Source organism: Camelus ferus, chromosome 8 (assembly GCF_009834535.1).
Source record: "Camelus ferus isolate YT-003-E chromosome 8, BCGSAC_Cfer_1.0, whole genome shotgun sequence".
Lineage (NCBI taxonomy): Eukaryota > Metazoa > Chordata > Mammalia > Artiodactyla > Camelidae > Camelus > Camelus ferus.
In genome coordinates, this window is record NC_045703.1 from 32,209,242 (window position 1) to 32,224,741 (window position 15,500).

General features: G+C 39.9%; 1 protein-coding gene across 3 annotated transcripts in view; it reads right to left on the reverse strand.

Annotated features, from left to right (window-relative positions):
• LAMA4 (laminin subunit alpha 4) overlaps window positions 1-15,245 on the reverse strand; it is a 142,034-nt gene extending 126,789 nt beyond the window's left edge. For 2 of the 3 annotated variants that reach the window (XM_032484720.1, XM_014561530.2), the window contains exon 1: window positions 14,616-14,833. In XM_032484720.1, coding sequence (XP_032340611.1) covers window positions 14,616-14,810 — 195 coding nt within the window. In that variant the 5' untranslated portion in view covers window positions 14,811-14,833. Of the gene's footprint in view, window positions 1-14,615; window positions 14,963-15,087 lie in introns of those variants that run through there. The other variant, XM_006187390.3, reaches the window with a different exon arrangement.
• Between the last annotated feature and the right edge of the window lie 255 nt (window positions 15,246-15,500).

The following is a 15,500-nucleotide window of genomic DNA, read 5'->3' on the forward strand; positions in this document are numbered from 1 at the left end:
TTTCTGGTGCATAGCATGGATAGAATTGGAGGGCATTATGCTGAGTGAAATAAGCCAAACAGAAAGACAAATACTGTAAAATATCACATGTGGAATCTAAAAAAATACAACAAACTAGTGAATATAACAGAAGAGAAATGGACTCACAGATGTAGAGAAGGAACTAGCAGTTACCAGTGGGGAGATGAAAGGGGAGGGACAAGATGAAGTGGAGGACTAAGAGGTACAAGCTATCAGGTATAAAATAAGCTATAAGGATGTATTGTACAACATGGAGAATATGGCCAGTATTTTATAATAACTATAAATGGAGTATAACCTTTAAAAATTTGTGAATCACTGTATTATATACCTGTAACATAATATTGCACATCAACTATACTTCAATTTTAAAAATATGATATTATAAAATAGATACATAAATAAATAAAAAACGATTTAAAAATAAATTACAGGTTGAGATAATAGGAAGGTTTCCTAATTTATCAGAAGATTAGTTCTTTCTCAGTGTTCTGAGTATGTATCATAAAGCAAAATAAAATAAGTGGCACCTCCCTTCATGACACTGAAATGCTTAAGGTGTCATGTTTTCCATTCAAATAAAAAAGATAAAGAAAATACAGTTTTAAATACTTATTTATTCCCTTTCATTAGACATAACATTCATAGTGGAAGCATTTTGGCCTTTGGAATATGAAGGACCACAGATGGGTGTAATGCGTTGAGGGATGGGAAAATAAGACTAAGAGCTATCTTTTTAGTTCAGAGTTCAGGTAAGAAAATGTGATTTAGGTTTTAGGATAAGATGATGTTAATGATGATGGAATAATTGGTTTAAGAACCATGTAAACATCTGACTGTTCCTTTGAGGATTGAAAGATACCAGTTATCTGTCCTACTCACTACCACCCTCCAAAACTTCTCAAAACTCCTTTGCTGTTTTCCTCCGCAATTCCAGGTAATAACTGAGACAAAAGTGGAATTTCCTCATTTCCTAGGAAAGAGCCAAAAATATCTTCAGACAGGGAACAGGAAGCACAAAAATATCTCTCAGGAGAACACCAATTGTTTAGAGATTTCTAGCTTGTGTTTGGAGCTCCTGCAGGGGTGCTCAGAGTACCAGCCAGCTGCTCTGTGCAATCAGCAACATGCACTGGCCCTGAGGCAAGTGTGTGTAACACTGAGAAATTGCCTAGAAGGCACTGATTTGAACAAGATTTTGGGCAACATTTTGGAGACCTGTCATGATTTAGAATACCATCTCAAAAGCCCTCAGCATCATTGTTCTCAAATATTTCGAGCAGAAAATTCCTTTTTTTTCCCAGGAAAATCTCATGTATAATTCAACTATAAAACAGATAAAAAAGAAGATGCACTGGTTGAAGGAAGCATAGCCCCAACTTCTTGCTTCTTATCCTCCCTCCCCTCAAGTTATACCTGAGGCATTTCCACGAAGCCTCAGCTTGAAAGCCACTGATTTAATAGGTCTTGTGTTAAAAGGTCTCTTTTTCCCATGATGTAATACATTTTTACAAACATCAGCAACACTTGTGACTTCTCTGTTATCCTTGCTCTCCATACATGGCAAATCATCTTGATAGAATCTCTGCAATGACCCAGTGTCTATTCTCTCCTTTCCAGACCATGGCCACTATGTGAATCCGGGACAATTACCAGTACAGTGATATAAATTACCTTGATTCCAGGCTTTCTGCTGCCTACTGCCCATTCCATCTGATAGCCTGTTTCCGCATTAATATTGATGAAGAATTCTAATTGAGCTTCTTTTCTGCTCTGAAATCTTCAGTGGCTCCTTGTTGTCTAGTCCCACCAACTAGGACTATATCCCTTTCCAGAAGAAACCCTGTGATTTTTGTCTTTATTTGTCCTATTCCCTCAGCTTGAATTTTTCTCAGTCTTAAAGATTCCACTCAAATGGCACCTCTTCCATGAAGTCACTTGTGAACTGCCCACCGAGAGAACATTCCTTCTAAACCCCCTAAGAGTTTTTATAACATACCAACTTAGTTGTATTACTGTTAGTTGTATTACTTGTTTTATCTCTTTAATGATGTTTTACTCATCTTTGTAGTGTACATGGAACTTGCTGAGGTAGTGGGGACTTTTTTAAAATAAGAGAATAAAGATACTAATGCTGATCAATCAGAAAGTATCCCTGGACACCTAAGGAAGACAGGGTGTTAATATAGGGCCCAACATACTATTTTCCATATTTCAAAATATCTAATAAAAATTAATTGTGACATACTTATAAAAATGTACAACTAAAATGAAATGCTAAATTTTGTGTTTGTTTTTGGCTGAAAATACAGGATGATAACACTGATTATTTTACTTTATAATAAGCTCTCTTTTGTTGTTATAAAGTACTTCATTAAAAAATGAGTTACTGATTAACATACTTGGTAGGTGTTATGGACTCAGTTATGTCCTCTCCTCCCCCCAAATTCATGTGTTGAAGCTCTGTGCTCAATGTGAGTGATGTGAGTGTATTTGGAGGTAGAGCCTGTATGGAGGTAATAAAGGTTAAGTGAGACCACAAGGGTAAGGCCTTAATCTGCTAGAACTGGTGTCTTGATAAAAGAGGGAGAGATCTCTGTCTTTCTTTCTGCATGTGCACAGAAAAAAAAAAAAAAAAAGGCCATGTGAGGACTCAGAGAGAGAATGGCCATCTACAAACCAGGAAGAGAGCTCACATCAGAAACCAACCCTGATAGCAACTTGAATCCAGACATCTAGCCTCCAGAACAGTGAGAAAGTAAATTTCTGTTGTTTAAGTCTCCCAGTCGGTGGTATTTTGTTATTGCAGCCCTAGCAAACTAATACAGTAAGCAAAACCTTTCAAAACCTGAAGCTAGAGAAATAGGAGAAACAGTAGAGATTCTTGGGTATGACCACCTTGGGGACCACTGCTATAACACTTTCCCTTTTCCTAGGTACCAGTGGTGACTGCTACCACACCTACCCTCCTAGTCCAGGAGAGCAGGGCCTACCCAGGTCTGCTCCAGATGGAATCATTGGTGCCTTTCCTGATGCCTTGCTCAGCTCTTAATCACTGTGCCCTTAATGATTAACTCAACTTCTATCAGACATGCTTTTATATAGTGCTTGAAAAATTCTAGTTAAGAAGCTAACAGCCTATGTGTCTTTTAGGTCTGACTTGAATCCTTTCTGTTGCTAAACTCCCTTTCTTTCCATATTGTCATTTATAGAGAAAGAATTTAAAAGACAAACTGTTTCTAAACCTTCACTCAGTTTTCCTATTATTGACACACTTTGTCTAATCATTTCCCCCGAGGGCCGGATTTTACTACAGTTCAAGTTCTTTCTTTAGCCTTCTATCAAGTTCTTTTAAGTTGTAGGTCCCTAATGTAAACTAAAGATTCCACTAAATGACTAATGCTTAGCATAGCTGGAGATACATAAATATATACACATTCAGATATTATGTCAGTCTTTATGCCTGTTATGTCTAAAGAAGAACCTCCCATTGTTACTGAAATGATAGAGTGAGTTTACTCTAGACCTTAAAAAACAAGTCAAAGTGTAAACATACGACTAATTTAAATGTTTTTTAATAGACTCATCAACTACTAAGACTACTCTGGCATTCCTGTATGATACTGGGAACCCTTGTTAGCTGAGCTATTGTAAGGCATTATGAGATTTAGAAACAGATGTTAGAGGGTCATTTACAGGTCAGAGCTTAAGAGTTTGGAGCCAGATTCCCTAAACTGTTACCGTGGGTAAGTTACTAAGCTTCTATGACTCAGTTTCCTCATCTGTAGAATTGTGCTAACAGTAGTGCCTTCATTACTTAATGAGCAATAAATGAATTAAGAATACATATAAAGTGCCTTGAACAATGCCTAGGATACAGCAAATACTAATCAAGTGCTTAGGAATTAAAACTAAAAGGATGACAGCTGTCCTGTCAGGCTGTTATAAAATAATAAAAGGGGCCCTTTTAGGACTGAGGCTGTGTGAAGGAGACCTGGAGTCTGCCAGGAGAATGGGGACAACCATTCTTGATGCAGAAAGAGGCAGAGACCCTGTCTCCAGAGGACTTTCCTTCAACTGTTAACCCTCTCAAAAAGTACAGCCTGAGGACTAGCCTTGGGAATTTTCATTCTGGAGAACTAGCTCTTCCGTATCTTTCATCATTATCTTTCTAGTTTAGATCACGGACCACACTCCTCACTCCCCGAAGACACATTATCGTGAATTAGAAAACCTCGTTAGCAAGAGAAACAATCCCACTGTTTCCTAAGAGTCTAGCAACACCCAATTTTCAAGAAAATTTCACAAGTAAATTTTTCCCATCTCCACTCCCTTTCTCTCAAGGACAGAGTCTCCAGTAGTCCTGTTTCTAGGCTGTAGGAGGGGGTAGGAAACCTTCCCTACCATTTCATATCTTTCTTTAAATCCCTTTCCTGAACACCTAACTATGTGCAGGCCATGGTTTCAGGAAGTGATGTTCCCCTCTCAGCTCCTCCAGATACCTTGAAACAGCACTTTGCTCTGAAGCTTGTTTGTTACTCTAAAGTGTACCTTTTCAGGCCAGGAGCTAGTACCTGAGTGGGCCTTTGAGCTCTGTCATTGGCCCCACATAGCCATGATTGGTTTTGTATTTTAGGCTTTTCTATAATTAAGTCAAAACGCTACCCTTTTCTGGATTCGCAATTTCCCCAAGTCCATTAAAATTCAAGCCCAGCTGCATTTTAGAGGCTAGAGCTTCTCATACTTTAATATGCATATGAACAGCCTAGGGGTCTGGTGAAAATGCAGATTCTGATTCTGCAGTGGGACCTGAGAGTCTGCATCCCCAACACGGGCCTGCGTGCTGCTGGTGTTGCTGTCCTTGGGGCCACACTTTGAGTCTCTATGATTTAGACCCCTCCTCCTGACAGCCGTTCACACGCCAGGGCAGGTGCCCTCGCACACTGGCAATTCTGGCTTTCAGAGAGGTCCTTGAAAATATCTGCTTCCAAATGTTGCGTTCTGCCCAATCTATAGCAGGCTATCAAATTAAGACTTCCTTTCTACCTTGCCATGAAGCCTCAGTTGGTAGTGGTATTATGTCTATTGTAATGCAGTGATTTCAGTGATGTTTAAAATGAATCAGTAATCCCTCACTGGCTCCTCCTTCCTTTTGCCTGGAGTAAAAATACATTCTCCTCTCCGGAATCCCTGTCATATGCCACTTAAGCACTAGGAGATGCTTGGACATGTAGTTCTCCATGTCCCTCATCTCGTCCATTGTCATCCTTCTTGTTTCTCCATGTGGAGCTTCATGTTTAAAGTCACCCTGAAGAGTCTGAATAGGGCAGGTGGCAACACTCAGGAACCCTGGTGTGGGAGACTGTTAACATTATTGGACACACTTAGGTATCTGCAGCTGATACTGGCTGGAAAGCCTCCTGGGTGTGTCGCCTTCATGTCCATGGCTGGGTCAGTGCTCTGTCCTGCAAAAACCATCCTCAGCCCTGCCTCTGGAGTTGTGAGGGGGAAAAAGGACTCTATCAAAGTATCCCCACCCAACCCTCTTCACCAGATCAGGACTTGTGTTTCCTTCAGGCTCTAGACTCCTAAATCTTGGGGTTCTAACTAGGACATCAGCTGTGACTCTGAATGATTTTGTCCCTTAAGTCAAGTTTCCTTTAACTAGTTTAAAATTTGATCTAGTTATTAGATAATTATAGAACTTTGTTACTAGAGGTAACCTTAATTTTGTTTTATTATTTTCAAGCTGTAGAAATTGAGGCCCCAGTAGATGAAGGGACTTGCCTAGGTTCCTTTAACTGGTAAGGGTGATCTGGTTGTTAATGGCATGGCCAAGAATCAGAATAGTTTCAGACACACAGTCCACTGCTTGTCCCACTCCACTCAATTCTATGAGACTCTCCTACTGATATTCAGCTTAAGGATAAATAGAAACAATAAAGAATAAAGTGAATAATAGTATGTTAGAAGTAAATAATTTTCTCTTAAATATATATATGTGTGTGTGTATATATATGTATATGTATATATATGTGTGTGTGTGTGTGTGTGTGTGTGTATGTATATATATATATATATATATATATATATATATATATATATATATATATATATATATATAAAATACATATTCACTTAATGATTCCCAGCTCTAAAGCTAAGGACTATTAAGTTCATTGAAACAATTTGAAAGAACATAAACCTGAAAGTCAGAAGACATAGTTCCTGGCACTGTTGTTAGTAAGTTTTGTGTCCTTGAGTGAAGCACCCCAGCTCCTCTGAGACTCAGTTTACTGAACTACAAAATGAGAGGGTTGAACGTCTAAATTCCCTTTCTAGATCTAACATTCTATGATCCCTTTGATTTTATGGTTCCCATTGCAAGGTATAATAGAATTATACATCCAATAATAACCACCCACTGGCTCTGCATTCAAACAGTATCCTTTATGCTGAATTCTGTGCTGCAATAGAGACTTTAGGGCTTGTCTCTGGTGGGTGGAATTTCAGGGTGTCTGCTGGCATTGATCATGACAGACAACAATTCCAAGAGAAGAATACAGAATGAGGCAATTACTCAGGCACCACAAAGAAACACTGGCCCATCTCCAGGCATTCAGACTCTGTTCATTCTCCAAGTAACAGGCATTTAGCACCTCACCTGTGACCTGGGGATTGACAGAATCACAGACGATGGAACTGCTCTGCTGCTCCCAGGACTCATAGCATATCAGCAGGAAGAGAAGTTACACTTAGGACATGCTCAGCTTGTCAGGTTATATCACTGTTCATCAAAGATAAACACACACACACACACACACACACACACACACACACACACACACACACACACACACTGTGGCTGTCAACCTTGAAAAGCACTGTGGAATAAATCTGCAGAAGAAGAGGCCAGCCTTGATTTAAAGTTTGAGACCCTGAATTTGTGCTGGTTCTTGCTGTGATTCTAGATGGTTCTACAGCCCTGGCATTTGAGCCTTCTGCTGGTGTCCATATTATGCATTCCCTTGGGTTGACATTTGGCTTTACAGAGCTGCTTTTCACTTTGTAAATAGACAATAGTATTGCATATAACAGTCACGTCTGAGGCAAGTTTTAGTGAAGACATCTTTGATCTCTAGATTTCCTTTAAAGTAATCAAGCCACTCCATGTAGTGGAGGGCATAATTTCAAAATACTAATATACAAAGTCTGCACTGTGCTCAAGGCTCTTTTTAGCTGCAGTATGTAGCATGGATCACTGCCCCAGTCTCCGAGAGACTTGTGCTAATGCAGCTGTTAACATTATGGGATTTCTCCAACTTGTCGGTTCTCATGGAGTCATAAACGTTGATACTTCACTCCATTTAGGTAAACACTAGATCTCCAGCTTCCAGGAAAACACAACACACAAACTAAGACATTCCTGGAAGTAAAAAGAGGGTCATCTTGCCTGGTATTCAAAGTAATCTGACCACCTCTCTCTCCTTTTTAAAAAAAAAAAAAACAGAATTTGTTTCTTTATATATTTTTTTCTTTATGCAGAGGATTTGGGCTTGAGTATGGACATTTTCCCACTACCATTCAGCCTCAGAATGCTGTTTTCCCAAGTTTCTCATGATAAAAAAGACTCAGAGTCAGAGCTGAACTGCTGGCAGCTGAATTTCATTAAGACTTTGATGGGAAACTTAAGTTGGAATTACAAACATCTGTGGTTAAACTTCCCTTTAGTAAACCATTTCCCAGAATTTAACTTTACCACACTAGGAGCAAAAAGAAAAACAGTTGAAAAGAGAATGATGCTCTTTGGCAAATGCTGGAGTAGATATTAAATATCCTTCTATGTGATCACTATATCTCAAGTCAAGTAGCAGATTACTTGCTTTAGAAAACACATAACTAATTGTTTGGAAATGCTAAGTTTTGGAACTCAGAGCATGGACTGGTGATCTAATTTTAATGGTTTTTAATCAATCAAATGTCTCAAAATTATATCCGGCCATCATTATATTTATACATTTACTTTGAGCAAGGAAAAACCCTACAGGAGAGGAGTGTTTTTGGTGTTATAGATGTCAAGAAATTTGAGAATTTAATTGTGAAAGGAAAAAAAAAGATAATAGTCCTTGAAATATCAAAAGTGTTTGGTTTTCTGCTTAGTTTTTTTGGGGATTTGGAAAAATTCATTCATTTTTCTTAACTGCTCAGATTATCCTATTGCTGGAAAAAGGTTAAGTATAAAGAGCCATTAGGGATACATAGATTATAAAAATTAAACTAGTCTCCTTTTTTTCCAATGTTGGATAATCAGCAAATATGTAAGCAAAAGTGGAAAGCAATCAAATTTACAGAATAAGTAAAAATTTAGATGCAAATAAATTGATATTATAAATCTTAACTTGCAGGTAGATAATGACAGTGGAAGAAAGAGGGTGAGGAAGAAGGAATAGAAGAGAGAATGAGGGCAGACTTTGAGATAGGCAGCTTATACATATTATTTCACTGAAATTTCACAAATATCTTGTAAGGCAAATACATTGTATTTTTACTGTCAAACAAAACAAGCCTCTGAAAGATGAACTCATTTGCCTAAAGTCAAACAGCTAGAAGGTAGAGGAGCTGGATTCATAACACATCTGTCTGGCTAGATGCCCACATTGTGCCTTTGATGAAAGGTGAATTTCAAATGTTGTAAAGCAGAGACTGCAAATAAACAGTCCTTAGGCTGAATTGGGCCACCAAATGAATTTCCCACAGGGCATTAAAAAAGAAGAGTCAGCAGTTTCACTTAAGAATCCGGATTCTGTCTTCTCTTCAAAAAACAGAAGACATGGCAACACTGAGAGGTGGGTGCCCTCTGGAAAAGGCATCCCTTCCTCTGCTATTGCTTGGGCCCCACCACTCACGGGATGTGTTCCTTTCACTGCCCAGTTATTTTTGGTTGGCCTCTGTAAAAACCTGAGTTTTAAAACTTTCTTTGTGCCATAGGATCAGGACTTCCACTTCTGGTTATATACCTAAGAGAACTAAAAACAGGGACTCAACAAGATACTTGTAGACCAATGTTCATAGCAGCACTATTCATGGAAGCCAAAATGTAGAAACAACTCAATGTCCACTGGCAGGTAAATGGATAAACAAAATGTGATATGTACATACAACAGAATATTACTCAGCCTTAAAAAGGAATGCAGTTTGGACACATGCTAAAACATGGATGAACCTTGAAGACATTATGCTAAATAAAATAAGCCAGGTACAAAAGAACAAATATTGTAGATTTCACTTATGTGAGATACCTAGAGTTGTCAAATTCATAGAAACAGAGTAGAGTGGCAGTTGCCAGGGTCTGGGGAAAAGGCTAATGGGAGTTATTGTTGAATGTGTATTGAGTTTCAGTTTGGGGAGGTGAAAAAGTTTTGGAGATGGATGGTGATGATGGTGATAGATGGTGAACATACCTAATGCTATTTAAAATGGTTAAAATAATAAATTTTATGTTATGTATACTTGACCACAGTTTTTTAAAAAAATGTTTCTTCTGGTTAAATCAGAGAACTCTGGAATTATAGTAAATGGACTTCTCTATTTTCCAGAAATTTTATATTAAATTCTATAAGATAGGTCATGTATTTCTGTGGGTGCTGCTGTTTTGAATTCTGCTCCAATTAATCTAATGTAGACCATAGCATCATGCAGAGGAAACATACTAGACTATACTTCTAAAAGAAAAATAGGATGCAAGAAAATGCTACATTAAAAAAAAAAAGACATCTATCAATGAGAGCCAGTAATATGCTAGGAAAAGAGAAAGGAATTTGGAAACCTTGGGCAAAGTACTTACCATCTCCAAACATTAATTTTCTTATTTGTAAAGTGGGTATAATTTTCACTATTGAATGTTAAGTAACATAACTTCATGGAACATAATAGAATCAACAAGTGTTAATTTTTTCTTTCCTATGTGAGTCTTTTATGAAGAAGTAGTTTTTAGACTGGGACAGGGGAGGGGGAGTTATCTAAATTCTTTGGTAATCCTAAAATTTCATGCAATTTATGCTACTCTTCTAGCAAGCACTGCATAAATGGTCTTTGAACAGTATTTTATCTATCATCATTTTAAGAAATTCCTAAACTTTGACTAAAATTATTCCTACAGATAATTCTATTTACCTAACCACGTTTTCCTAGATATTCTTGCACAGTCAAGTTACATTCATAATCTCCTTCCTAGCTATGATACTTACCAGGCAGGGTGCCTGGGCAAATGTTCTGTGCCTCAGTTTCCACATTTGCAAAATGAGATAGTAACTATACCAGTCCCATTGAGCTGTCTTGACGGTTAAAGGAAATAACTCATGGAAGGTGCTTAGAACAGTGTCTGGCACATGGTAAATACTCAATGAGTGTCAGCTTTAAGCCATGCTATTATTATTACTGCTACTGCTACTGCTACTATATTCCAGTCCTTCTAAAATAATGTTTCCCAGGAACCTTCTTTGGTATTTAGTGAGTACGTATTTTTGCCCTACTGGCCTAGCTCAGGAGTAATACTTTTTCCACATTATCCCCAAGGCACTTAGCTGGTAGCCACTCTTATAGAACATTAATTCATTCTGCTTTATATAGTGGTTCTGAATATGTATTTCTATCTTAGATTGTTTACGCCTTGAGGATAAGGATGTGACTCTGCCTTCTTTCTGTCCCTCCTGCCACCTGTTTTTGCTCTGTACGTAGTAGGATTTTCATTGGATGATAATAAGTAAATGAAATAATGACTGCATGCTGGGGTGGGGAGTGAGGGCATATTACCTACTGCACAGCAGTAGAACAGCAGTACAGAATGATGGCCCAGGGCAGTGACTGGAGGTCTTAATGTGAGTCTACAGGACCTTTTACAAAGGGAGCAAGGTAAGGAAAAGAAAAGCAGAAGGAGAAAGAGATCTAAGCTGTCTTTTAATAAACATACTGTAATCCTTCAGTGGAAGAGCACCTAACTACTTGCGTGGGATCACAGATCAACCATGAAAAGAGTCTAGAAGAAGAGTCCCTCAGAATTAGTCTAGTTCTTGGTACTTTTTTTTAACAGCAAGTTTATCTAGTGTGAGATACACTTGTACATGTGGTTCATGGGGCACTAATTTTTTTTGGAGGGAAACTAAGACCAGCATCAGCAAAACCCAGAATAGCCAGTCCAGTTACCAGGAGATAAACTCTTGTTTTATCCTCTCAGGGAAGTTTGCTCAATATTGTCAGTTATTCCCCTTATTTTCTCAATAATCTACCAAAGGCAGTAACAGCACTGTCGCTCTTCACTGCCTCCCACTTTGTCCTTCCAGCAGAGTTCTCCACTCTCCTGAGTCTCTGAGTGGTTTCTTCCTAGCCATGAAGAATATAGACAAACAGATGTGGCAATATTAAGTAAAATAGCACCATAAAATAAATTTATGAGAAATATTCCCAACTAAGGTTTTCTTTTAATCAACCTCTAACCTAGTGTTCTTGACCTTGTTTATAACTCCTTCTTTTTGATAGACAAGAATGTCACTCTTCCCAAGGACACTCTGATACCCTCTCCTGGAGGACTGTTCCCATCTCCATCCCTGTACCCCCTTCAGTTCTTCTGCTTCTCCATACTGATCAAGAAGGCTTCTGCCTAGTTTCACTTGCTATAGTGTGTATAATGAAGACTTTTCTTTTCTTAAATGTGAAATATTAGAATGCTAAACATACTTTTTGAAACTAGGTTCCCCTTTGCCCACCCCCGCCTACTGAGAATCATTGTTCTTACCATTCTATCACAAATAATGGACTCAGTGGATTATCTGCTTACAAGAAAGCAGATGGTGGGAAAATTCTACCAATGAGCACAGAGTTACCCATGGATGCTCCTCTTTTGCAATTCTTTGCATCCTGGGGGAAGCTAGTGCTTAATTTAGAAGGAAAGGAGCGGCTTTCTTCTTGGTCAGCCAGCACTCTCCATCCTTTCATTCAGTGCATATTTATTTGTTCCCCTTACTCAGAGTGCCCTAGTCTGTATTGAGGGTGGAGGGCTCAGGGGTTGAGAGGTTGCCAGTCCTACTATGGAGAAGCTTAGGAAAGCCTTAGGAAGATTGTCGGCCTAGCACCTCACACTGCTGCATGCTTGCTTAGTATTTTTCTTCCTTCCCTTTGAAGGAGAACTGAGGAATAATCATTCATATAAATCCAATTCAAATAAAATGAATGTATTTTTAGAATATCCTTCCATCCACCTCTGGACCTTCCCATGAATAATGAATATCTTATATGAGTTCATGTCCTCTTTCTTTCTAGATGAAAATACAACCTCCTGAACCAATTCAGTAGAGTGGTTGTACCATGTTATTAAATCTCAAGAATGTATTTGCTTTCAGGTCTCCTTACTGGCTATAAAAAGCATGGGAAACCCAAATGGTGGGATCACCATGGGACCGCAGGCTGACTAGAGGCATTATGTGAAACTATGCAGTGGGAACATAATTACCCCAATCCCACCCTTTCTACATCATATACTTTGACCCTCCGGAATGACTAATAGTTTCTTTCTGTTTCTCTAAACCAAAAGCCTCAACGGACATTCTGAACCTATTAGTCTCTGACCGTATTACAAATTTAACTCACTACAGGGCATTCTTTCTGACTGGAAGGATACAGACAAGCAATATTAAGTAAAATAACACCATAAAAATAAAGTTCTGAGAAATATTCCCAAATAAGGGTTTTAATCTAATCATCCATGAATTTATACTATACCAAGCACTATGGTAAGCACTCTCTGTATGTATTTAACTAATTTCATCACAATAACTGTGTGAAATATGAAGTAGACATCAATAACTTCTTTAAGCCTCAGTTTGTTTATCTGCAAGTTGGGCCTCTGTAATTTGCCCAAGGTAAGGAGCAAATAAGTTGAAATTTAGACTTGGGACCATCAGACTGTAAAGCCTGCAACCTAAAACACTGCTGTGCTGCCTTCCTATTATTTCACTAAACATTTGGGTATATTAATAAATTGCTCAAGGTCTCAGCAATAAATTTAAGGCTCCCTAAAAATCAAATAATTATTTTCTTACTTTTTGTGAAATGAGAGTTACAAAAAGTTATGTGTGCCTGTCTCTTCCAAATTAGCGGATAAAAATACAGGATGCCCAGATAAATTTGAATTTCAGATAAACAATGAACAATTTTTTAGTATAAATACATCCCATGCAATATTTGAGACATAACCAAAAATCTTTTTTGTCATTTATCTGAAATTCAAATTTAATTTGGTGTCTTGTATTCTGTCTGGCAATCCTACTCTTAAGCATTTCATTCTGGGACTTTCCGTGTTCAAAGCAACAGGTGGAGATAATGCTTCTAGGGGGTTTAATTCCAAGCCTGTAGAGAAATGAATCTTTCCCGTTGCATGTAGTGTCTCCTGGTCTGGCTTCTCCCCTTGTCTGAGTACAAAGTTGACCCTCTTTCTCATGGAGATTATATTTCACACCACAATGGGAGGTTAGTGTCTCTGGCTCTACCCATCCTCCCCTCATCTGGGGGCATGGGTAGGGCTCCCTCCTGAAGAAGGACCATCTTCATGCATCTTATTTTATCAGTAATAATTAATAACTACAGTTATACTAACAATTAGTAGGATAATAACCATAATCCTGACTTCAGTGCTGTTAGAAATGGTATCAATTCACATAACTGCTTTGGTTCTATAGTTGTAACCATAGCTATAGGATATGTGTGTGGGGTGTGTGTGTGTGCGCGGTTGGTTCAACTGCTCTTTCCTTTCCCATGAACTTAGGTGACTTCATTTTCCTCCTACTTAGCATCTCCCACGTACTGGATGTGCTGTTGTCCATCTCGGCTCAGGCGGCTCTTAAATCACTTACTCTGGATTCATCCTCCTTTACTCAATTTCTACATTTTGCTTATGCTTGCTATTGTAAGGGACTCAAACAGCAGCTCTTTGAATAAGCATATCATCAATAGCATATCCCCGTCATATTTATGTTTGGGATGGAGTTTAATTTTCATCATGATTTCTTGTTTCTGAAATACAATGGTTCATGTCTCTTTTAGGTATCTGCTGTGCTGTAGCTTCCATAGTGCCCCATCTGCCTGACCCTCCCCTGTTGCAGAGGACCTTCTGTTTAATTTGTGGTGAAAGGATTGGTCCTGTAGTATTGATCCCACTGTCCTGACATCACAGAGGAGCAGGAAGCCCATGACAGGGCACACACATTATGCTGTGACTTCACAAAAATGACTCTACTGGGTCATACAAGTGGTGGAAAGTCACAAACATGCCACTACAGCCCCAGGTGAAAGTAGTGTGCCGACTCAGAGTATGCAGGATATATGCCCTTTTGTCAGCTTGAACAGGGACATATTCCAAAGCCTCAGCTCTCTACACAAAAAGTAAAACTCTATTTCAAGTTTCTGAACTAACCTGGTCCAGGTGAAACTCTCAAGGCAGGTGGGGAAGGGAAAGAGGAGGGGAGAGAGAGGAACATGAGTGTGGCACACACAGCGCCCGGGCACAGGTGCCCCAGCAGGGTGACAATGATAGGACACTGTACCTTGGCCGGAGGCGGCAGGCTTCCGGGAGCCACGCCAGGTTCGCTGGTCTCAGGCGGGTCCAGTCGGCCGACCGCTGAGCTCCCTTCAAAGTCAAAAGGAAAAGCACTGCCGTCCCCGGACGCCGCTCGGGAGCAGGCGGCGCCGCAGAGGAGCCACAGGGGCAGGACTGTGCACCAGGCTGAGCTCAAAGCCATCTCTCCGCTGACATCCGACAGGGCTCCTCCAGGGGCTCGGCCACTGCTGGTCCTCGCCGGTACCCCCTGTGGTGCGGCGGTGCCTCCCTTATTTTGCCTTCTCTGCGTCTGCAGTATCCAGATGTGGGAACTCAAGGCAGCCCACGGAGCAACTTAGTAGAAAAAGGGAGAGTCAGAGAGTAAGCCACAGCCTGTCTGCTCTCTCTCTCCCCCCCCCCTCTCTCCCCCTCCCTCCCCCCTCTCCCTCTCTTTCTTCTCCCTCTGTTGCCTCTCTCACTTTCTCTCTCTCTCCCCAGAGGCTCTGGCCGAAGAATGTACAGATGGATGGAGCTTAAAGCTGAGCATCAAACGGCCGACAGGATTGGGATGAGCCCCAGGAGTGCCGGCTACCTCCTGTCCCTGCCGGTTTGGACTGAGGGCTGCACTGTCCTGGCTTCCTTCCTACACCCATTCTCACCACTCCCTTTTTACCTTCACTTCCAGACCCTCCCCCTCCAAGTTGGCCTTTCAGACACTGGCAGGGGCCTTTCCTTATGGCCTCCCCTCCCCTTTCAGTTTGGAGCCCCTCCAAGGGCCCCAGATGAATATTCAGCTTTTGTGATTGCTTCCTCACATCTCTTATTTATTTAGCCAAGGTGCCGGATGTCTTATCTATATTTATGTAGGTCTTTTATGTGGCCCCGCTAGTTT